This window comes from Scylla paramamosain, chromosome 5, assembly GCF_035594125.1.
Source record: "Scylla paramamosain isolate STU-SP2022 chromosome 5, ASM3559412v1, whole genome shotgun sequence".
Classification (NCBI taxonomy): Eukaryota; Metazoa; Arthropoda; class Malacostraca; order Decapoda; family Portunidae; genus Scylla; species Scylla paramamosain.
In genome coordinates, this window is record NC_087155.1 from 35,085,056 (window position 1) to 35,110,055 (window position 25,000).

The following is a 25,000-nucleotide window of genomic DNA, read 5'->3' on the forward strand; positions in this document are numbered from 1 at the left end:
GCTGTGTAGTTTCCTGCGATTTTCACGCTACCGCTTACACAAATGCGAAAAATATACAAATGAGTGTACGTATTTGGGTATCTTTTCAGTATGAACACTTCTGGTATTTGCCGTTCGTCTTTGCAGCAACAGCTCCCTCACACTAATAGTTTCTTATTTTAAAACAATATATACATGGATAAGCCATTAGACACTATAGAAATGTTGTTTATCGGGTGAAAATCTTTGACTTAAACGGTTGTACATATGAGCCTAATGCAAACGGAAATTTATAACGTTCCGCAATTGCAAAGTTTTCCTCAGTTTTGTGTTCTCTGATCTGCTGACAATATACGTATATAACTTGACAACTGATATATTTTAAAGAGATCAGATGACGCAAGACTAAAAAATAACGTAAATATAGTGCGAATAAATGTGTCGGGTCAGTTAACTCCTGACCCCGGATATACTACTAGAAGATTGCATAACTTGTGAGTAAAACTGTTAAGTATTATCAACACACTGGCAAACAATATACAACCTCGCTCTTATTACATTAGGAAACAACACTTTTTTTTCTTTTTTGTCTTCATAAAAGTTTCCTTTACAAAATGAGTCTCGGAGAAGAAACGTGGCCCTGCTTTGATCAGTCGAGCATTAAAATAAAGATTTCCATTATACAGAGCACTGATTTATGAGTAATAAAAAAAAGTATATGTTTTGATGAAATGTACGAGTGGGGTTCTGTAGCTCCTAAACGAGACAAGCTCATTCAAAGATGAATAAAAAGAATAATATTTGTACATATAAAAAAAAATATTTCTCGGTTTACTCGTGTGTGGGTGACAGGGCACGCTCTTTCCGAGTGACTGGCAGAGTACATAGTAACTGTTTGAGAGTGTTGTTGGCTTAATCCCTACGACAAGCTTTATATACTTGGTGGGAGAGAAACTGCAAGAAAAGGTTGTGTCTTACGTGGAATATCGATGTAGTTTCCTTTTCGTGATAAAGATGATGATGATGATGATGATGAACTAAGTGGGGCACAAGAATTTCATAAATACTAACTATACTTTTGCCAACAACAATAGTGGCATAATCAACACGACTAAGAAATGGAATGAACACATCAATTAAATTAATACCAGCAAAAAAAAAAAAAAAAAAAAAACATTCTGAAGACTTTTATAACCACCCTCTATTATGCCTCATAATAATTGGCAACTTTATAAAAATATACATATGAAAATATATAAAGAGGAGAGAAATTTCATCACCTCCATATCCTCCCCACCACCGTGACGGGAGGCAGGTGGAGGCAAGATAAACACAAGGGTCGTACACGCCTGCTAATTATGCGGACATAAAGGCCGCTAATTGGGAACCGCTGCGAGAGAACAATGCGGAACAGCCCGAGGCAGGTGACTCCTCACACCACCGCCCCCCCCCCCACCTTAGTGCTCAGCGCACACATACGTAAAAAGAGACAGACAGACACACACCAAACACACACACACACACACACACACACACACACACACACACACACACACACACACACACACACATATACATACTTACACACACACACACACACACACACACACACACACACACACACACACACCAAGGTAGCTAAAACACACGCGACCTTTAAAAGTTAGGAATGTAAACAAAAACCTACCTCAAAAAGGCTCAAATTGCACCAAAACCAAACACATTTTCTAAAAAAACAAGGCAGAAATTCCTCACCATATAAAATATGCAGTTGTCTCCGATGTGTTCATATTAGACGACGGAACAAGAAAGAAACACAAGATAAATTACCACAATTGTGATGAGTGCAGAGGAGCGGCGGCGAGAGCATCTGGATAGAATTTTGATCAAAGACGCAAAGCTTTTAAAAGGAGAAGATTGGAAGTGCGGTGGAGCGACGAGGCGCGGTGAGGGAAGGGGACAGGGACACCGGGACTCACTGACTAACATAATTCCGGAGCGAATAAACGACAGGATGGAGTTAATTTTAAAAGGAGGGGGGCCACAGCATCACTTCAGCACCCGCGAGTGAATTAATTTAATCAAAAAGTGTCCCTGATGAGGGGAAAATCAATTACCGTGATTAATAGATATTCTTTTTACTGCAGACTGCCGAATGGGGAGGGACTTAAATATGACTCTATAATACCGGGATGCTGCACGGCGACTTAAGCAGGATCAGGCAACACAATTTAACGTTAGGAAAAAGTATATTAGCAAATTAATTTGAACACCGAGTTAATGAGAAACAAATCACTATCATTATGAGAATAGAGATGTTTTGATCATACCAGAGTTCCCGTACAAGGTTGCAAAATTTAAGTAAGAAAGAGCATACCAACAAGTAATTTCTAATTCCTATTTAATGAACAGCTAATCAATAATCCTTTTTCTTTCTTATATTTTGTCCTTATAAATGTCGAACACTGGCATTCAACGCACTCATGGAAAAAAATGTTTCACGGAATGCATATTATATAAGGGAAAGGTCATTGGCGAGATTAAAGAGTGCAGTTACGTGGAATCACAAAAGATTACAAAGGATATACATGAAAGCGAAAAGAAAATACCATTATGGGTAAACGAAAAGAAATAAAATGGTGACAAGGGACAAGATATGGCTAAAAAAAAAAAAGAAAAAACATAAACAACAGCTAGATTAACTGAAGCCAAAGATACGAGCATCATGGAGAATAGCAGGAGGTAGGAGGCGTGTGAGACTAATGATTTAAGGAATTTGGACGAGAATCAAGGAGACTGAGGGAAGGCCTTCGAGGAGTAAACTTGTAATGACTGGTGATAATGAAGTATAAATAGATGAATTAATGCATAATAATGAAGGCTATAGCGTGTGGTTTATGGGGTGCAGGATGCCAAGGGTATAAGCTTCCTCATTAATCACAGTGACGAAACACAAAGACCATTAGAGGAATGACGGGAGCCGCACCACGGACCTGACTGCTGGCGTCGTCTTTTTTTTTTTTTTCTTTGTGGGGTGGGAATAGAGGAAAGAGTGAGAGGAAAAGCTTCTGGGTAAAATAAGAACCATATAAAAAAAATAAGGGAAAAGGAAATGAAGGAAAAGTCATGGGGCATTAGAAAAGAACTAAACCTGTAAAAAGGAAAGGAAAGGGCCACTAAAAAAGGAGATTACACATGACTACTACTGTACTTTCTTAATTTTGTTTGTCTTATTAGCACATTAGCAGATTAGAAAAGAAGCAGACCTTAAAAAGTAAAGAAAAAGAACACTAAAAAGGAATAATACACGACTACCCTTTTGTTTTCTATTTTTTTCTTTTCTTTTTTTTATGTAGGAAGGACACTGGCCAAGGGCAACAAAAAACTAATAAAAAAGATGCCCACTGAAATGCCAGTCCCATAAAAGGGTCAAAGTAGTAGTCAAAAATTGATGAATAAGTGTCTTGAAACCTCTTAATGCATTACTTCGATAAGGATTCTCTTGCAGTCGTATTCTAACACAACGTAACAAGTTTCGTTCACTTCTTCCCTGGATTGTCAATGTCTGGTGTTAAAACATTCACCATTTTGTATTTTTTCATCTTTAAGTTTCCTATTTCCTTTTATTCAAATATTTTCATTTTCATTTCGTTTAATTCCTTGAAGCTCCCTCCTCTCGTCTCTGTCTCATACTTCTTCTCTATATCTAGATTACTCCTTCCTTATTTTTTCTTTTTTTCTTTTTTTTTTTTGTGTGTGTGTGGGAAAGGTATCTTATGTTCACAATATTATTTACTATAAACCGTGGTCTCTCACTCTCTCTCTCTCTCTCTCTCTCTCTCTCTCTCTCTCTCTCTCTCTCTCTCTCTCTCTCTCTCTCTCTCTCTCTATGATATTATTTTTATATTTTCTTCTGTACGTAAATTATTCACTCCATTGTTCTTTTTCTTTTTGTATAATTTTGTTTACAAATATTTTTTCTTAACCTTTAAAGTCACCCTTTCTCTTACTAAATATTTTTTCTTTCTTTCTCATGTTGATACTTTTTATCACATTTTTTTTTTATACTCAGAATACATCTTCCATTACCTTTATTTTTTTTTTCTTATTATAATACTGACATTCACTCTTTCTCCCATATTGTAGTATGGTCTCTCATGTTCACACCACCACTCAAAACTTTCTTTCCTTCTTATACCACACTTGTATTTCCTCAGTCATTTAACCCAAAGCACAGACACGTTTCCTTTACGTTCCAAACACGCCTTATCCTGTCACCACACCCAACTTTACCCCGCCTTAATTATCCCCACCCCTTCCCATCAGGTCTTCGTCTCATCACCTGGTGTTCTTCGCCCCTAAACCTGCTATGTCCGGCTTACGGCGCTTAACGAGGGACACAAAAGGACCGTCTCAAGTTTAAATGGGTCTTGTATCGAATTGGAACTTTTGCAATTATCTGACATGCCCCATGGCACACACACCTCCTCCCTGCACTTTCTCCTCCCTGTGGTCTTCCTCCTCCTCCTCCTTCTTCTCCTCTCCCTCTTCTCCCTCACCCAAATCAAAGTTGATAAAAAGAACCCCTTCCTTTTTTTTTTGGTTTGGAGGATGGAAAGACTAAAGGGGTAAGGGGGGAGAGTGGTTAGAATGAAGGAGAAATGAAAGAAAGGGGAATAAGGTAAAAATAAAAGGTTAGCGTTTGAAAGGAGGAGGAGGAGGAGATGGCAGGTTGGAGTGAGGGAGGGAAGAAAATAAAGGGAAGTAATGAAGAGAGGAATTGAGGGGGAAGGAAAGTGGAGTGAAGGAGCAGAAGAATGAAAAGGAATTAACAAAAAAAAAAAATACACAAAAGGTATGGAAGAAAGAATACAAGAATGAATGGAATAAAAAAAAATAAATAAAAGAACAGTAAATAAAAAAAAATGAATATGAAAGAAACAGAAAAGAAAAGAATCAGTGGAACGAAAGAGAAAGGAAAGAGGAAAGACAGGAACAGAAATAAAATAAATAATACAAAGGCTATAAAAAAAAAAGAGGAAGAGATGAACCTATAAAACCACCGTCTGTTTACTTATTTAGAGTACTTGGGTTTGGTGTAGAGGACATGAAAGGTCAGGCAGGTGAGACTTGAGTCAACTGGTGCATTATAGAGGAAGGCGATCAGGTAAGCAGTGCGGCGGCAAGTAAAGAAAACAACTTGACGGGAGGAAGGGGACGGGAGAGAGAGGAAGAGGAAGAGAGTGGCCCTGTTACGGAATGTCGTGGCTACATTTGTGAGTATCTCGAGGGAGGCTATCTTAAACAATATTTCTTCCACATTTTTACAGTTTTAGGTGTTTTTATATAATGAAACATGTGTAAGATTATCGTTTGAACAAAATTACCTATTTATAGCGTGTATTAAGTATTACTAACTGTAGATTATGTTAATGAACTAACTATAAACAGTTTTCGAGACAAAAAATAAGGATTTATATATACATGTATATATATAATCGTCACCATTTAGAAATAGAAAAAAAAAATGTTTACCTTATTTTAACGCCATACACTCTCTACCAATATCAACAAATTAACTACTGGACCTATATATTTCGTAATAATCATTAAGAAAATACATAGATAGCGCTACAATAAGTCTCATGACAATTAAACACATTACTCTCGATGGCTAACACCGTCTGATCATTAAAAGCTTGCATTACAAGCTAGAATATTGGTAAGTTGATATCGTGGATGATCGAAAGACACTGGAATAACGTAACAACTGAAGGCGCGTGAGAATAATGGTTTGGTGTCCGTGATCTCACAACGTCAGACCAGGAAAAGTTAGGCTCGTAAGACCTGCCACCTCAGCCTGAAAGAGTGATGCTGAGAGTTAAGCTGAATCAAGCGTAACATTTACCACGCGGCTTCTTAGGTGACACTGGAATCTCACGTGCCTTTTTACTCTTCCCCGCGACCTATCATAGACTTTATTGATTTATTTGATTCAACACGTGTCTTTTATTGGTTTGTCTACAGTAATTACTCCCAGTGAGGTCTAAAGCACTGGATCAGGGGGTGCTGTGAACTTATTAAACCCAGCTTTTGTTGTGTCTCACAACACAAGGGAGCAGTCACAGCCTGCCTTCCAAAGACAACTCTCTTCCTTCAGACAAAACTACAAGCACCTAATTATATACACACCCTTCACTCATAATTCAAAATTATCATGACGACTCCAACACCAGCCTCGGAGTCCTCATCTGGGGAGGGGACCACAAATGTCCCCAGGTCAGACTGTCTTTTGGTACCGACCCTAAGTGTCTTGACACCCCCCTCAACTTTTTTCTTTTCATTAAGTTCTGCAACATTCGCGGTTTTAGATCTAATTTCCAATCTGTAGAACACCACCACTCCTCTACTAAACGTCATTTTCTTTTCCTCACTGAAACACAGATATCTGCGGGAACTGACAGTATCCCGTTTTCTGTTCCCTCCTACTTTCTCTATTCTCATTTTCAATCCAAAGATGGATGTTGCATTTATGTGCGCAACGACTTAACCTGCTTTCGTGCTCACGCTCTTGAATCTTTCGAGTTTTCCACCATCTGGGTACGACTACAGAGTCACTCTCAAACAAAATTTATCTGGGCTGTATACCTCTCACCTAACTCATCTGATTATAAGAAATTCTTTGACTATTTAACTTCGAAAGTGGAGCACATTCTGACTCTCTTCCCTTTTGCGGAGATCTCCATTCTTGGAGACTTCAATGTCCACCAGCAGCTTTGGCTTTCTTATCCCTTCACTGACCATCCTGGTGAACTTGGTGTCTTTTAGACAGGTTGAAATCAAAAGCTTTTCGTCTCATCAACTCCTCTCCTCTAACTGACTGTCTTCAACCTCTTTCTCATCACCGCAATGTTGCATCTCTTGCTATCTTCTACCGCTATTTTCATGCCAGCTGCTCTTCTGATCTAGCTAACTGCATGTCTCCTCTCCTCCCGCGGCCTCGCTGCACAAGACTTTCCTCTTTCTCTTATCCTTATTCTGCCAATCTCTCTAATGCAATAGTTAATCAGTATTCTCAATCATTCATCCCTTTCTCTGGTAAACTCTGGAACTCCCTGCCTGCTTCTATATTTCCACCTTCCTATGACTTGAATTTTTTTTTCAAGAGGGAGGCTTCAAGGCACTTGTCCTTCAATTTTTAACTACCGCTTCGGACCCTACTCGGATCGGCATCTCAGTGATCTTTTTTTTTTTTTAGTTTTTTTTTTTGTTTCTCTTGGCCCGTGTCGCTCTTACATAAAAAAAATGTTTATTTGTTTATTTATTCATTCATTAATTTTTATGTACATAATTACTTATTTATCTGCTTGTTTATTTATCTATTCATTTGTATTCGATATTTTTTTTCTTTCCTTCTTTGTTTTTTTTTCTTTTTACTTTTTTTCTTTCTTTACCCATTTATTTATTTATCTATAAACCTTTTCATTCATTTAGCTACTTATTGATTTATTATACCATTTACTATACAAGTACGGACTGTTAGAGGCAAGTCCCGATATATACATGTGTGTGAAGTTTACTCTTATGTTTTTAACCTTCGTGACATATTTGGATTTCCATCAAAAGGCAGAAGAACTATAGATTAGAAGTAGTTTCAGTAAGTCCAAAATTTTAGGATCAAATGGTATTATTTGAAAATAAATAATAAGTTAAAGTGGAAAGTGTTATGCAGGTGTTTACTTTATCTTGACTTCTTTTTTCATGGAAATATGAAGTTAGAGTAAAAATAAGTTATTCCCCCTGACAAATAGTTATGAATGGAAGTGTTATCAGATTTTGGGCAAAGCGGAAAGGAAAGGATTTTTTTTTTCTCAGTGGAGTTGTGGGCGTGATAAAAGAGCAGCCTCAGCAGGATACATAAAAGGATTTGGTGGCTCCTTGAACTTGACACAACGATAAAATTTTCCTTTCCCTTTTATTGAAAAAAACCTCGCAGTGCCTTGGACTTGACACAAAACAAGAAAAATATTCCTTTCTCCCCTCATTGAAAATCTGCAACACGTGTCGATTTAAGCGCACCATTCAGTGATTTGACAACTCCACAGATATAATCCATACGAAATAGAAAAAAAGGGGGGGAAAAAGCTGAATATATATTTTTACCGCACACTTTCACCTACACTTGCATAAACTCCACCATATCTATCTTCATTCCACATTTCTAGTGCATCATTCAACTTTTAAAACTGCAAGAGCATTCCGCACCACAGACGAGCCAATTCATACATGTAATGCAACCTTGATCAACACAAACGGGAGACACCTCTAAGTTAAGTCTATCACTCACCTGCACTTAGTCTTTGTTCCCATGTCAGTAGTGTGGTAAGCCATCCGATTACATTCACAGCTACACAGACACAGCATCAACAAAATACATGAAGGAGGGAGTTTGTTGACAGACACCCAGAAAACAGAAAAACAACAGGGACAAGAGAGCAGAGAGAGAGAGAGAGAGAGAGAGAGAGAGAGAGAGAGAGAGAGAGAGAGAGAGAGAGAGAGAGAGAGAGAGAGAGAGAGAGAGAACGGTAACGCCCAATATAAACAGAGGATAGTGTACACACACACACACACACACACACACACACACACACACACACACACACACACACACACACACACACACAGAGCAAGACAAATAAGCACACACACACAACACCATCACCATTTCCACTGTTACATGAGAATCCGTGCCGCTTAGAATTGCATTGCTCTGACCTTGAACTTACTATCCAATCCCTCTCTCTCTCTCTCTCTCTCTCTCTCTCTCTCTCTCTCTCTCTCTCTCTCTCTCTCTCTCTCTCTCTCTCTCAATTCACGCGACAGATTACAACACTAAAACACAATACCCTGACCACTTCGTTACTGCCTGTTTCTTACTCGTACTCCTCCCATCACCTTGCTTGGCACGGTCGTCCAATGCCTAAATCCTCATCTACTTTCCATGGCTCAGAGGGGATTCTCGAGCCGGACAGAGGGACAGAGGAAGGGAACTTTAATAATGTGCGAGGAATAATATATGAAGAAGAAGGTTTTACAGGTTAAATTGTATGAGTTTTGGTCACAGCTGTTAGGGGATGGGATAGTGTGTGTGTGTGTGTGTGTGTGTGTGTGTGTGTGTGTGTGTGTGTGTGTGTGTGTGTGTGTGTGTGTGTGTGTGTGTGTGTGTGTGTGTGTGTGTGTGTGTGTGTGTGTGTGTGTGTGTGTGTGTGTGTGTGTGGTGTGTGTGTGTGTGTGTGTGTAACACGGTGTATCATGCGCACTTCACTGTACTGCCTCGCTTCATAATCACAGAGGCACCCCGTTGGCCACCTCGTAGACGTGATATTGAAAGAGGTCAAACGCCGGCGAGTTTGGCCGTCAGCTCCGCACTAAGGACCTGACGGCATCGCTATCCCTTCATTAAGCTCAAAATTTCACTCGCCCATAACATTAACCCTTAAGATAATGCCGCAGATTTCAGCATCTAAAATTTCGCACAAGACAATAACAGTATCAAGTTGGGAAAAAAAAAAAGTTTCAAGGCAGATTAATCCGACTTCATAGCAACAGCTACCCATTCAGAGGAGGGAAAAGAGGAGTCGGGCCGTAAACCAAGGCTTCGATAAAAACGTGTGGGATGTTACAGTGACGTGACAGTCAACGGTGTGGCGAGGCACTCATGAGGTGAGGCAGGGATATATATATATATATATATATATATATATATATATATATATATATATATATATATATATATATATATATATATATATATATATATATATATATATATATATATATATATATATATATATATATATATATATATATATATATATATATATATATATATATATATAATGTAGGCCACTCACTTGATTTCCTTTTATAGTATCAAAATATATGCTCTCATTATCATTACTTTTACATATCTTGTAGTTACCAATCCTTTACTTCTATGACAACATTTTCCTTCAATTCACTTCTTTGTTTCTGATTTACCTTAGAGGGAGATGGTTGTTTACCTCCTCTGCTACCTCTGTTCACCTCTTTTTCTTATTAATACATTTCTTGCATTTTTTCTCTCCTCTCGTCCCCCTACTGCTCATCGTACTTCCTCTCTAAACCCTCTCCTACAGATCTCTCTTATAAACCAGCACGTTTTGTGTGTTTGAAAATAAATCAGGCCTGCTTCCACACGTCTATTCTGTCGAGGCAGGAGGCGTGGCATCGATCAGGTCTTAAGCACGAAATAATGGTCCCCCTGCTGGCATCCTGACCCTTTAAAACGTTCACCTCACAGACAAGGCGTGGCCCTCTTTGGCTTATTCATAACCCAAGAGGCACATTACCTCCCGATGGCAGTGTCTCTTTCCTCCTCCCTACAGTGGCACTCTGAGCTATGGCACCATCTTCTCATCTAGCTCTCTAGGGGTGCCATTCCTGGGTTACAGCACCACTCTGTCTCCTGCGCTCCCTGGTGGCTCATTTCACTTCAGTATCCCCTCGCACAGTACCGGTCCTCCCCTCTTCGCCGCCGACCCTCGTTCCTTCCTCATTGCAAGGACCATTCGCCATTCCCTCCACTTCCAGTTTGTCCGTTATGATTAAACTCTAGTTCCATCTGTATTGAAGTGATCTTTTATCTTCTCATGTGATTTTTTGCGTGTAAAGAGTTCGGTCAGAGTGGCATAAAAAAATCTCGATAAATAAAAGCACGCTCACTATACCGTATCCGGAAAGATACCAGGAGAATAATAATAATAATAATAATAATAATAATAATAATAATAATAATAATAGTAATAATAATAATAATAATAATAATAATATATATATATATATATATATATATATATATATATATATATATATATATATATATATATATATATATATATATATATATATATATATATATATATATATAAGAAAAAATAAAATGAAAAATAAAAGTAACTTTCCAATTTAATTTAGTCCGGTTACTGTACATCACAAAAAAGTGAAACGGTCTCGAACATTTTTTCCTCTCAGTAATCCGTTCCATTTATAAAAGATATATAATAAAAGTAATTATTTTTAATGCAAACCATACATATCGACCGGCTGAAACGTTACGTAACAGATCAATTTTCGTTCTAAATCCCTTGACAAAACAATCCCACATATCTCTTGTTCGTAACTTAAAATGAGATGCCCTGCAGGTGCTCTAATTAAAGCCTGGCCTGCTGAAGTAGGACAGTTGGCTATCAAAGGTAATCAGTGCACAGTGAACCGATGCAGGTCACAAAAGGTTGACCAATCCTCCAGTAACAGGATCTGTTTGTGCACGTGGGGAGATGTGGGTGTATATTCGGTATGGATTTGGATATCGCAGTCACGGGTATCCAACACACACACATACACACACACACACACACGGAGATAGAAAGTGCATGTATGTGTTCTGCATCTACGACACATCGTTCAAATGCAAGTTACAATTCCGGAGGAAGGAGAGAGATTAATGCAATACCTAAATATCAAAGGAGAGATCAAGCGCAAGGGAAGGAGGAAGAAGAAGAGGAGGAGGAGGAGGAGGAGGAGGAGGAGGAGGAGGAGGAGGAGGAGGAGGAGGAGGAGGAGGAGGAGGAGGTGTTAAAGGATAAACTACAAAGAGAAAGTGAGAACGAAAAAAGAACTAAATTAGGAAGTGTCACCAAGTTAGGGAAGACACTGCATTCCACTCCAACACTCCTGATCTTTTTTTGTTTTCCTTAATCTTCCACTATTACTCCTGTCTACTGTACTTCCTTTCCTTTTACACACACACACACACACACACACACACACACACACAACGTTCACTTGCCAACATTCCACACACACTACAACTATCCAAACCTTCCACTCATCCTCCAAGCACCCAGTTTCTTATTCCCCTCTGCTCCACACTCACGCACTTCCACATCCAGGTAATGTAGCCCACTAAATCTGACAAACCTTCCACTTCTCCCTCAATCAGTGCACCTTAATTGATGCTAATGGCTTCTGTGACACGGTAACTTATCAAAACGCAGGAGCGCGCTTGTGCATGTGTGTGTGTGTGTGTGTGTGTGTGTGTGTGTGTGTGTGTGTGTGTGTCAGTCTGCAGGTGTTCAGGAGCCATAAATCAAGCAGTGCCCGGGTCGTTTGTCGTGACTGGTGAGTCACGTGAGTATGGATTAGCCAGGAGCGTCGTGAGGAGAACGAGCATGACGAATGGGCGGCCTGACGGTTGTGTGCGCCTCCCCTCGCCGCGCCACACATTCAATCCATTTTCCTTGCATTCGCCACAACGTTTTCTGTGCCCGCATACCCGTTTTCTTTCTTACATGGTCGAAACTTTAGCTCTAGGTAATAAAGTGGTTTTTACTTTGCTGCTTTCCCCCCCTCCCTTCACTCCCTCGCTTCCTTACTCCCTCCCCTGCTTTCCTTCTTCCCACCTCCGCCACTCTCCTAAGCAACATTAACTTCAAATGTCCATTATTCGCACGAGTTTTCTTTCTTAACACTCCTTCATGCTTTGTGACTCAGAAAGTCTTAATTTGTCTCTCATTCCAGTAAACTGTACTCCACGCACGTCTTGGCAGCGCACTGTAGGAGTTTGTCAAAGATTACAAAATGTGAACATTAAAACTAGTGAGAGAGTGTGAGTTGAAACACCCGGCACACTCGCGACAGTCTCTTTGTAAAATATATATATAAACTCCCATGGCCAAATGTCATACCTTTCTATAAATTTACCTACAAGACGCGGGAACTTCAAGTATAGCACGGCATTAAAGATTTTTCTAATTGAACTGGCAACACCACTACGTTTTTTCTTTTTTTTTTTTTATTTTAAAACACGTATTTGAACATCATACGAATAAAACATGATAGAAAAATAAGAACGTGTGAAAAAAAAAGGATGATGTACAAATACTAGAGACTAGAAACTTTATAACAAATCGAACAAACTTTTAGTATCTACAGGAAGGTCTCAGAAACCAACTCTTGCCGTACAAAGGTCACCAGGTTGTATCCCGTGGCGCAGGTAAGAAACATGGGAAGAAAATTTCTATAGTGTGAGGCAAAAGGAAGAAATACAGAAAAAAATATTATACAATATTTTCTTTAGACTACACACAACATTTCAGAGCAGCACCCGTGACAACAGTGACGCACGTTTCACTCAGCGAGTGACCTTAATCTTCAAAACCCTTTCTAAACATTTCAATGTAAATCCTACCCCATTAAGCTTACCCAACTAAAGATTCGTCTGCAACACTTCCACCGCTTGGTGAAATCCTCCAGCATAGCATAATGTAACCTAACGTGACCTAATTCATCAAGAGGAGGATAATTTTGAGAGCTATCTTACGAGCGGAATGTTCGTGAGGGAAATTTGCCTGGAGGAACTTATGCGGTTGTAATAATAGTGTTTCTTTTCTTTCATATCAATATCACACACTCTTAGTCACACACGTCTTAGGTAATACTGATTCCGATATTCAGTCACAATACTAAGCTAGATATAGGTATGTCACCTCCTTTAACAAACCGAGTAAGGAGAAGGCAATACAACTTACTACATAGCAGTGAAAATACTCACTTGGAGTCTTCTAGATGGGTGACTCTCGGACCCCAGGGCAGCCCTCGCCAATACCTGCAAGGAATAACATCCTTTTCAAGCGTCACATTTTATACAGCACATCAGAGGAAGAAGCTGAAGACAGAATAGTATATAAAAGCTACCAGACAAACACACTGTACCTTTCGTCTTCTTGACACATCTTTGGTACACTGTGTCGAGGGTGCACGAATTTCATGAGACGTTAACTTAAAATATTTACAACTTCACTGAATTCTTACACTTAAGCAGTAAGAAAGATCATACTAATTCCAGTATAGATTTATCATTCCATTATATCAGCAGGCAGGTAAAAAAGAAGAAATTAATATGTCATTATAACCGCACGGATACTTTGAAACATTCTTGTTCTTTGAGGCACTTGTCTTTCGTAGTGAAGGTGCGACTTTATCGTTCTTGGCTCGGCTCGGCTCACAGTCGTTCGTGGTCCAAAGGAAATGTAATTCAGTCCGTACGTTACTAATTTGTCGGAGTCGCTGTATAGCATTACACTTCAAAGGAACTCCGAGGGGATCAAAGGTTACCAGCCATCCTAGAGGGAGGGGAGGGGTGAGGAGGGAGAGGGACGAAAAGACCTGACGTCGCCCCAAGCTAGCCAGGACAGAACACGGCACTCAGGCAACTCTCAGGCAACACTCTCCTCAATCCTGTCTCGCCCTTCCACTTCCTTGACACTAAACACTGCACACACCACTCTCATCCTACCCCCTCTTCCCTTCTCTTCTTCCTTCCTCTCTCCCTCCCTCTCTTCCTGTTTCTTGCTTCTCACTTGCTCCTCACTCACTCAGCCACTCAGTACCTCAGTCACACGCTCTAGCAAAAGCGTAACATGTGAGGTAAAATTTATGTTATGACATTTTTTCATTACAGGTAAACCCCCAAAAAGTTCACATATTTCCAGACAAAAATTTCCCATATTTTCATCCAGACTTCCCGAGCAACACGTAAACTTGCAACAGGGAATTCAAATGAACGCTTGGAGATGGAGAGGGAAAAGTGGACAAACACCATCGGGATTCATGTTTAAATTATTTACATTCGACAAAGATTCTTTGTCTGGAGAACAGAGGAGCGATGGCATCAGGGGACGGCGAGGTGCTGAGGGAGAGCTGACAACACACCGAGACGGAAAGACAGAGAAGTTACATGTAAAATGAGATTATGGCAAGTGAGGAGATCGAGGTTAGTAGATTGGAACGGCATTTGAAAGCTAAGCATTGGAGAACATTTGGGGGACAATAATAAGTAGCGAATAGGAAAAAAATGACGACGACGACGATTTTTTATAACGACATTTGGAAGCGAAGCACGAGAAACACTTGGAGGAGAAAAAATAGGTACTGAAGAGAATTATTATAACGATGAACGAAAACGACCTCAATAATAAAAAATAAAAATAAAAATCCCATGACGAGAAACGTAACAACGAAAACGAAAATCGCAAAAAATCTAAAGACAAGGAAGACGACCACGTTGCCGACAAAAAATTAAAAAAAGACACTAACATCAAAAGCGCCAAAAAAAAAAAGAACACACACATCAGACAACAGTGACAACGAAAGAAAAGAACAGAAAAAAAAAGACCACACCAGAAACGACGGAAGGCGATGAGTAGATGGTAAAACAACGGGACAGGAAGGAAGAGGCAGTAGAAGAGGAGCAGTGGGGCATGCAAATACGTCCTGATTTGTTAGCGAGTGCTTCGTCTTGTAGGCTATAAACCCGAGAGCGGAACCACTTTGTCGGACGCCTTGCCGCTGAGAACCACATCAGCTAGAGTCTCCAAAGCTAAATCTCCCTTCTCGCGGCATCCAACTCCTCCCTCCGTCTCCAGGTTTTTAGCCCCACGCCCGTTCAGTGGTGTTCCCGCGTCGCCCCGCTGGGAGTATCGGCCTTCGTGGAGGTGTACGTTTTCTCCCCTCTTGCCCCGAGAATTCTATTGTAAACCTAGACAGGGTATATCCAACACAAATCTTCTGGGGCACGGAGAAGATGTATTGTGGAGGCTTTAAGGGCACCAGTGACAGCCTGGAGACACACTGCCTGACTCCGCCGGACTCTCTCTCTCTCTCTCTCTCTCTCTCTCTCTCTCTCTCTCTCTCTCTCTCTCTCTCTCTCTCTCTCTCTCTCTCTTGTTTATCTGTCTCCTCGCCTGTCTGGTCTCACACCTCCCCCCCACACCCTACTCTCCCTCTCTCTCTCCCCCGTCCTTCCAAGTTGCAACAAAGTCAAACGTGTGTTTCTGCCAATCAACTAATCAAACAATCACGGAATTACCCAATCTCAGTGAAGTAGGTGCGTTCCCTCCCCCCCTCTCTCTCTCTCTCTCTCTTTCACTCTGTCACATTTTTTTTACAACAGGGTTCTTCTTGCATTCTCTCTCTCTCTCTCTCTCTCTCTCTCTCTCTCTCTCTCTCTCTCTCTCTCTCTCTCTCTCTCTCTCTCTCTCTCATGGTGTCCCCAAGAGCATTTCCCTTTCTCGGGTCGCAGATAAGAGCGTTGGGCGGCCACGGGGGACACACAACGCCTCTAAGTATAATTACCAAGAGCCAAGATAAAGCAATCCCACGACCTCAATCCGACTAGCTTCCTGCTGCAGTCAGAGGTGACACGCGTCTCCTCCGGGACAGAATACACGGGGTTGGCACCACTTCTTTAAGAGACTGGCGGAGATAGCACGGGAACTATTTGCCTTCCCGGGTCTAGCTTGGGAACAGTAGCGGTGGTGTTGTTGTTGTTGGTGGTGGTGGTGGTTGAGGTGGTAGCAGTAATAATAGGGTGTCTAGTAATAGTAATAGTAATAATGATAGTAGTAGTTTCAAGACATTTACATTCGTAATTTCCGATATTCATTTTAGGAATTTCTCTCCTCACCGTCTTATTTGTTGCCCATGGCCAGAACATCTCTTGCATATAAAAATAATATTGTTATTACTATTATTATTATTATCATTAGTAGTAGTAGTAGTAGTAGTAGTAGTAGTAGTAGTAGTAGTAGTAGTAGTAGTAGAAGTAGTAGTAGTAGTAGTAGTAGTAGTAGAAGTACTAGCAGCAGCAGCAGCAGCAGCAGCAGCAGCAGCAGCAGCAGCAGCAGCAGCAGCAGCAGCAGCAGCAGCAGCAGCAGCAGCAGCAGCAGCAGCACCAACAGCAGCAGCAACAGCAGGAACAGTAGCAACAGTAGTAGCAACAGTAGTAGAGGTTCCAATGTAGTGTTATAAGCTGACGATCACAATACCCACGGGAGCTTTCCAATCGACAGCAGGGCAAGCTTCTGGTAACACGAAGTAAGTAAAAGGAAAGGTTAAGAAGCAAAGGAGGAAGGAAGGGAGAGAAGAAAGAAGATATGAAGGAGGGGAGTGAAGGAATGGGTCGATCTGACTTAATTGTACTTGGTTTGGAGTTAAGAATGCTTTTGTGTGTGGGGAGGAAAAGTGCGCCAAGGGTTTTTATTGTCTGTTTTTTGTTTTGTTTTTTTGTCTTGTCTTGTTTTATCTCAATGGCTCTGTGATGTGTCTTTGTAGTGCAGTTGTTAATAAAAGTGTGGGTGGGTTTGTGGGTGGAGGGGTGTGCATGTGTGTGTTGGGGAGGAGGTGAGTGGGTGTAAAGAAAGGCTAGAATAAGGTTATAACTATACATTCAAGTTAACTACATAATATAGACTAGGGTTTCGAGTTATCATATCAAACTTATATCTTTTTAGAGAGGTTAGACACATGGTATCTAGATTTACATATTGCGATCAATAAGAAATTTCCTTGCCTGTTATCAGTTTCCTATCTACTTAACCTTTCTACCTTTACTTACCTATCTATCTATCTGTCTATTTAATTATATATCTATCTAGCCAACTATATGTTTGTGTGTGTGGGTGTGTTTATTTTTGTCACTGCTTCACGAGGAGTACCTGGGTGTATGAGCGCCGCCGTGGTCAACGTGGCAGCGAGGCAGGCTGGCAGCGTGCGTCCCCTCCACAGTTTTACCGCAAGAGCGCCAGATAATAAGCGGCTCAGGTAAGCAGGTGCATGGAAATTGTTAACCGCGAGAAAAATCATTGGCCTTATGTCGGACCCGCGTGCGTGTGATTATAGGAACTTAATCTAATGCTAAATTTATGCATCTTAACCTCTAGCTAATTAAACGAGCGATTATCAAGCACGAGGGTCGGTCGCGATGTCCCCAACCCAACACATCCCCTGTTCAGCATCAACCTTCCCCTATCGAGACAGAGTAACCTGAAGCATGAAAGCTGGAAATGACTCCAAGCCAAACATAAGCCGATTCAGACAATTATCACTGTACAGTAAGTGAAGCTGGGAGTAGCTGGAAGAGTTGCATTGACGGGATGAGGCCTTCTTTAGTGAGGAATTAGTTTAGAAATGTAGGTTAAAAAACGACTGCATTTGTTTAGTCAGTTTAGTATCAAGACTAGCGAAATGAAAGGTAAATTTATCTGAGAGAGAAATAAAATATCGTAAAAAAGCCTGTCCATTCTGTCTCTATGCCTTTCAATCAACCCATTCTCCAGTTTCATAAAACATTTAGCACTAAAAAACAAGCATATCGACGACAAAAAAAAAAAAAACATACAAATACTCAAACAATAAATCAGTAAACCATAAAAAAAAAAAAAAATACAATAGAACAGTAAAACAATAAATCGCTGAAACCAACCAATTACTCGCATGAAAAAATCATGGTCTTTGTGTTAAGAACCGCGGTATTAGCGGGACAGAGTGATTATCTCGTTAGTGCCTTGTGTAGACCGCCGCTACGGGGGCAGGTGGGGTGGATCTGCTATTTGTCGCCTTGGCTTAGCAGGAGGCAACAGACGCTCGGAGCTCGTCAAAGGGATGAGCATGTGTAAGTGGAGGCGTGACACGTGTGGTCTTAGTGTACCCTGACGATAACGCTTCTAATTCTTGCGTGACTCGGGTTTCAAGGACAAATGAAAACCTGTAGCAAATGTATTTGTTTGTGTGTGTCTGGGAGATATTCAGGAGAGACAGTAGATGAACTCCGCGATGGTGTAAGACATGTGTAAGACGATGGGAAGCATTGAGAGAGTGTCAGAAAAGAGGAGAGAGAGAGAGAGAGAGAGAGAGAGAGAGAGAGAGAGAGAGAGAGAGAGAGAGAGAGAGAGAGAGAGAGAGAGAGAGAGAGAGAGCTCAAATACCTTTCCAAAATAAAATGGGAACAGAACTGGAACAGTATTCTTGAACGTTCTGTCGTTTTTTCCTTCTTGACTACAATCAACTATCATGATATTATTATTTTCAAGGGTGTTTCTGTAACCCTAGTGACATTCAAACAATTATTCTGCCAGCTTATATCAGTGACCTTTCAAAGTAGTCCTGAAGGGCGAACAAGGCGTTTAAGAATACGTGCTTTGGCTGTTCAGTAGGTGTAGTTTGATATCATTAAATCATTTCGGTTGTTCAAAAAATAAATGTACCATGAAGCATATACATATTTCACTTATAATATCTTTTATGAGGTAGGTTTTAATGGTAAATAAAAGCCTGTTGCGACTATGCTACGTTATTCATCAGTTTTATATTATCGCTGAATGGCCTAATCAATCAGGAAAATAATAAAATCTATTGATATAGTTATTAATATTTCACTGAAACGCGAACTCCTCCCTCCCTCTCTCTCTCTCTCTCTCTCTCTCTCTCTCTCTCTCTCTCTCTCTCTCTCTCTCTCTCTCTCTCTCTCTCACACACACACACACACACACACTAAAACCAAAAAATGAACGTAGAATGGAAACTGAAAAGCTGCTTTCCCTTCATACTCATATAGACCAAAGAGGCTTTACAAAACATACACAGAGGCCGCCATGGATACAGAGGGATAAACGCTATCGATTCAAATAAGCCCAATAATCTTAACGGAGCAGAAAAGCCATACAAAAAAAATAACAAATCCCAGTGACTTAAACATTACACCACAGAAAATGAGCAATACATTCTGGCGGGGGATAAAGCGAGGCAATTCGTTGGGATGAATTAATTACCCGTAAGCAAAAAGGAGATTGGACTCTATAGATAAGACTGTATTAACTAGCACGCCGCCAGTCGATAAATCAATGGGGTAATTCTTTGACGTCTTCTGGTGCAGGATGAAGGACGAGGGACAAAGGCACCCTCACTCCTCTCTGTCCCTCGTGCTTCTTTTCCCTTCACCCACGCACTCCTCCTCCCTCAGCCGCACTCATTAACTCTCCACTCCCCGCGCTTAAACTCTCCTACCAATTCTCTCTCGCTCTCTCCTGCCTTCGCTAAATCAGCTAAGTGGTATTTATACTGTATATCTTATTCTAACAGTCCTGCTTCCGTGACCCCCCACTCTCTCTCTCTCTCTCTCTCTCTCTCTCTCTCTCTCTCTCTCTCTCTCTCTCTCTCTCTCTCTCTCTCTCTCTCTCTGACCCCACGGCGAGTCGATCATTCTCCTCCTCGTCTTGTCACATGAGCTTCGTTTACTTATCCTCTCCTACTTTCACTGCCACTATTTTTCTATTCACAGAGTTCCTTTTGTGTTCTGGTTCTCACGTCTCCCGCAGGTGATCTTTAATACGGGTGTCGGTGAATCAATATTACGACGCTTTTTCTCCCTCTTTTCTTTCTCGTCTCATAACTCTCCCCCCCAACCCTGGCCTCGACGCACCCTCTCATTAATCTCTTTTCTACTCTTCAATTACATGAGCTTCTTTTAGCCCATAATTATACCATCTTTTCATCTTTTTTTTTTTTCCATTCCATCTAATTTATGGCACGTGTTTCAAGTTTGCAATGTGATTTTCAACTTTATGAAATAAGCTCGAGATTGCCTGTGCAAGATTTTTTCACGAAGATAGGAAGATAAAATAACACTTATTTTTGCCCGTGGAGAAGGAAAAGCCTCTTCGTCCTTACGCTCCAGAATACACAGTCACGGGTTCCTGAACACAAGGCTCCATAATCAAAGGAGGAACATTTTCTTGACCAGAATGCCGGGGAGACTCTGCCAATTACCAGCACGTCTGCCTGACTGCCTCGAGGCGACCCTGTGACGGCGCAATAATCGTGTTCTGAGGAAGATTCCATCAGTGTCGCCATGCCAGTCAGTCCACCCGCCCGCCTTCCCGCGTCCCACCGACCGACCTACCCACCACGTGCCGCTATTAATTAAGGACGCGGGCATTAGGTGGCTGACTGAACCTTCCGCACCCATGAAAGACAGGCAGCACCCGCCCATCCACGGCACACTTCCACGACAGCGATCACTGCACCTTCCCTCCCCGACAGCCCGAGAAACATCACTCGCACGCCTGTCTTTCTCTCCTGGCCAGTGCTCCAAATCTATTACCTCTGCCTTACACCAATTACTGGGTTTGAAGGCAGCGATCACTGGACCTTCCCTACACGCTACTGAGTGTCACAGAGAGAGAGAGAGAGAGAGAGAGAGAGAGAGAGAGAGAGAGAGAGAGAGAGAGAGAGAGAGAGAGAGAGAGAGAGAGAGAGAGAGAGAGAGAGAGAGAGAGAGAGAGAGAGAGAGAGAAATTAACACACTTGCACTTGTACATACTAAGACAGGCTTTAACTGCAAGGCATTTCATGGATTCAATTTCACGGTTTACCTGAAGAGAGTGTATCCTGCAAGCTTTTGTTTATGTGGATTTTCGACTCCATTAAGTAAAAAAAGACGCAAATTTAAACATGAAAGTAAAGTTTAAAAAGTAATAGAGTGTGTGTGTGTGTGTGTGTGTGTGTGTGTGTGTGTGTGTGTGTGTGTGTGTGTGTGTGTGTGTGTGTGTGTGTGTGTGTGTGGACGCTGATGTATGCGTGTCCGTGGACGTGCGTGTGGGGCGAGCGGGAGTGTGTGTATTCTTATGCATGTATGAACACAAGCCGGAGGGTGAAAATAAGCTGTCCGGGATAATAGGGTCGGCGGGACAGGAATGGCTGGCATGCAAGGCGGCCGCTGCTTCTTGTGGTGAGAATAATGACCTGGCGCCCGCTTACTGTCGCTCATATTAATCTCGAACAAATAATGGCCTTGGCGGACCATTTCTTCCACGGAGTAATGCTGGGCGCCGGTCGAAAGTGCAAGGGCAAGGTGGAAAGAAGAGGAAGGGGAAGGGCGGGTGACGGAAGGCTGGGGGCTGCTACTGATGGTGGTAGTGGTGGTGGTGGTGATGGAGAGGATGTCAGCTGCGCCAGGAGATTCCATTGAGGCTCACGCGACACAGCGACGCGAGAAAACAGGATTTACTTTATTGGGTTTTACTGTACGTTGTGTTGCCCTTTGTTGTTATGATAGTGTTGTTATGGTCCATGATGCTGATGCCCCTGACCTCCTTTTTCTCTGTTTCTTCCTGTTTCTACTTCTGCTCCTCCTTTTCGCTGTCGTACTTCTCCTTTTATTTCGTCTCTCGCTTCTCCTCCTCCATACTTCTCTACCTATTTATATTTCTGCTGTCACTCCTCCTTTTATTCTTCATTTTGCTTCTTTTTGTCCTCCTTCCTCCTCCTCCTCTTCTTTCTTCTTCCCCTCCTTCCCTCTTACTGCTACTGCTATTGCTACTACTACTAATACTACTACTACTACTACTACTACTACTACTACTACTACTACTATTATCATCACTACTAATATAGTTATCATTTCTGTGAATAAAAACTACACAAAAATGTAATAACAGAACAAACAATAAAAAAAACAAACATCAGCAGTAACAGTGCAAACAGAAGCACACAACAATACCAAAAACACTACCACCACCACCACCACCACCACTAACAACAAAAAACAAACCCCCCCAAAAAAAAAACAACAACAGCACCAATAAAACAAAGTGAAACTTATCAAAATTCCCATCACCGAATCCCATCTCCCTTACCCTCCCCTCCTCCCACCCTACCCCATCTCCCTCACTCCCCCCTCTCTCTCTCTCTCTCTCTCTCTCTCTCTCTCTCTCTCTCTCGCCCGATACATCCCTTGACCTTCCCAACACAATCTATAGATATGAAAAAGCTTATATAAAAAGAGATGATTCCCTCCCCCTCTTCCTCGTCCGGGCGGAGAATATGATGTAGAGCCCCACAGAGCACAGAGGTTCCCGAGGTGACAGAGCGCCGCTGATACCACTCCGTCTGACCAATTTCCCTAGGGGCTTTCTCTCTCTCTCTCTCTCTCTCTCTCTCTCTCTCTCTCTCTCTCTCTCTCTCTCTCTCTCTCTCTCTCTATCCCATTGCGTTGCACTTATCATCATCAATAACTGACTCTGAGGGACGTGAAATAGGGATGACTTTAAATAATTCCTGTGCCTCAGTGACCCGTGAATAGGAAGGTGAATTCATGACCTTTATAATAGTAATGAATGACATGCTGCTGCTGGCATTACTTCCTCATCGACTCAAAAAAAAAAAAAAAAAAAAAAAAAGGCAGTTCCTTCTTTATGGTATGAAAATTAAGGTGCGTGCATGTGGGTGAGTGGAGATATATGAGAGTTTATCATCGTTATTACGGTTATCATCAACACCACCATCATCATCATCATTATTATTTTGCTTAACGTTCTTTACATCGCGATACTAGGAAGGTTTATCAGTCTCTCCCACTTTTTTTTTCTTTCATGTTCATTCTTCTCATATTGTCCAACGCACTATCTCCACGTCTCCCGCTTTCCTAGTCTCTACTAGTCCCTTTATGAGTTTTCTTTTTTCCCTTACGTTTATCCTTCTCATATTCTCCACCACACACTGTTTCCGCGTCTCCTGCCTTCCCAGTGTGTTCTTGGTGAGCTCACGACAATACATAATCCACGGAACTATCACGATGCAAATATAAATGTAATATATATATATATATATATATATATATATATATATATATATATATATATATATATATATATATATATATATATATATATATATATATATATATACATATATATATATATAGATATATATATATATATATATATATATATTTATATTATATTATATTTACAAAATAACACATAACTTAGCAGGCGGGAAAAAAATAAATAAATAATAAAGGATTAAGGTAAGCAGCGCAGTAAGCGGAGGTGCGGACAGGTGAGGGTTGGTGTGAGTGATGGGGCGGGCGGGGAGGCAGGCAGCCCGCAGCCCACAACCTTCATGTGCCTAATGCTGCCATTTATCAGGTAAACGCCTTAGTGCACACCTGCCCGCTAACCCTTTCACCTTGGTGCGTGGAGGAACGGAGGGAGGGAGGGAGAGGGATAAAGGGGAGAGAGAGAGAGAGAGAGAGAGAGAGAGAGAGAGAGAGAGAGAGAGAGAGAGAGAGAGAAGAGAGAGAGAGAGAGAGAGAGAGAGAGAGAGAGAGAGAGAGAGAGAGAGAGAGAGAGAGAGAGAGAGGCAAACAGACAAACAAACCGACAGACAGCCAGACAGCATGAAAGACAGACAGGCGGGCATAAATATGATACAAAACCCAAGAAAATAAGAATTTAGTTAAAAAAAAATCTATTCACTCACGCGTGCACACACACACACACACACACACGCACACACACACACACACACACACACACACACACACACACACACACACACACACGGTACAGTCTCGACCCACGCATGAATCTTTTTCCTAATAGTATAAATAAGTACAGCTTTTCAATGCCTCCCTCCCAGACCATTGTGCGCGATTCAAAAGCTGGCGGAGACTATTTCCTGGACTCTAAGTGCCGAACAAATAGGTCATCTGTATTATGCAAGGAAGTGAGTCAGCTGAAGATAGAACTTAAGGAAAGGACGGAGGGAAAGACGTAAGGTTGAAATTAAAAGAATTGTGAAAGACAGGACTGGAGGACTGGATTGAGTGAAAGATGGAGTGAAAGACTGTAAGTGGAAGTACATAAGAATAGAAGTGGATGAATTATGTGTAAGACTGAAATAGGATGGACGTAATATTAAAAAATGGATGGAATGGACACAATAAAACAACAAATAAGGTTGAAATTAACGAAGGGGATAAAAACTGGATTAAAAGAATAGATAGAGTGAAGAAGGGAATTGTGTTATTTAAGAAGCGATAGATGATTAAGGAAGGAAGAAAGGAATAGAGGAGGAATGAGAAAAAACACAAGACAGAAAGGAAGGAAGGAAGAAAAAAGAATGAATATGAAGATAATGAAAAGTCAAGGAATATGTGAAAGAGATAACATCAGAAAAAAAAGAAAGAAAAGATGAAAAACAAAAGAGAAAAGATAAGAAAAACAACAATCTAAAAGCAAACAAAGAAGTAATGTAAAAAGGAAGGAAGGAAGAACACTGCAGAAAATGAGAGTAAAGG

General features: G+C 41.0%; 1 protein-coding gene across 1 annotated transcript in view; it reads right to left on the reverse strand.

Moving 5' to 3' along the window:
* The window catches only part of LOC135100983 (uncharacterized), a 303,304-nt gene that overhangs the window by 211,790 nt on the left and 66,514 nt on the right, over positions 1-25,000 (reverse strand). Inside the window, exon 2 of the mRNA XM_064004599.1 lies at positions 13,634-13,687. Within this exon, the coding sequence (XP_063860669.1) occupies positions 13,634-13,687 (54 nt within the window). The remainder of the gene's footprint in view (positions 1-13,633; positions 13,688-25,000) is intronic.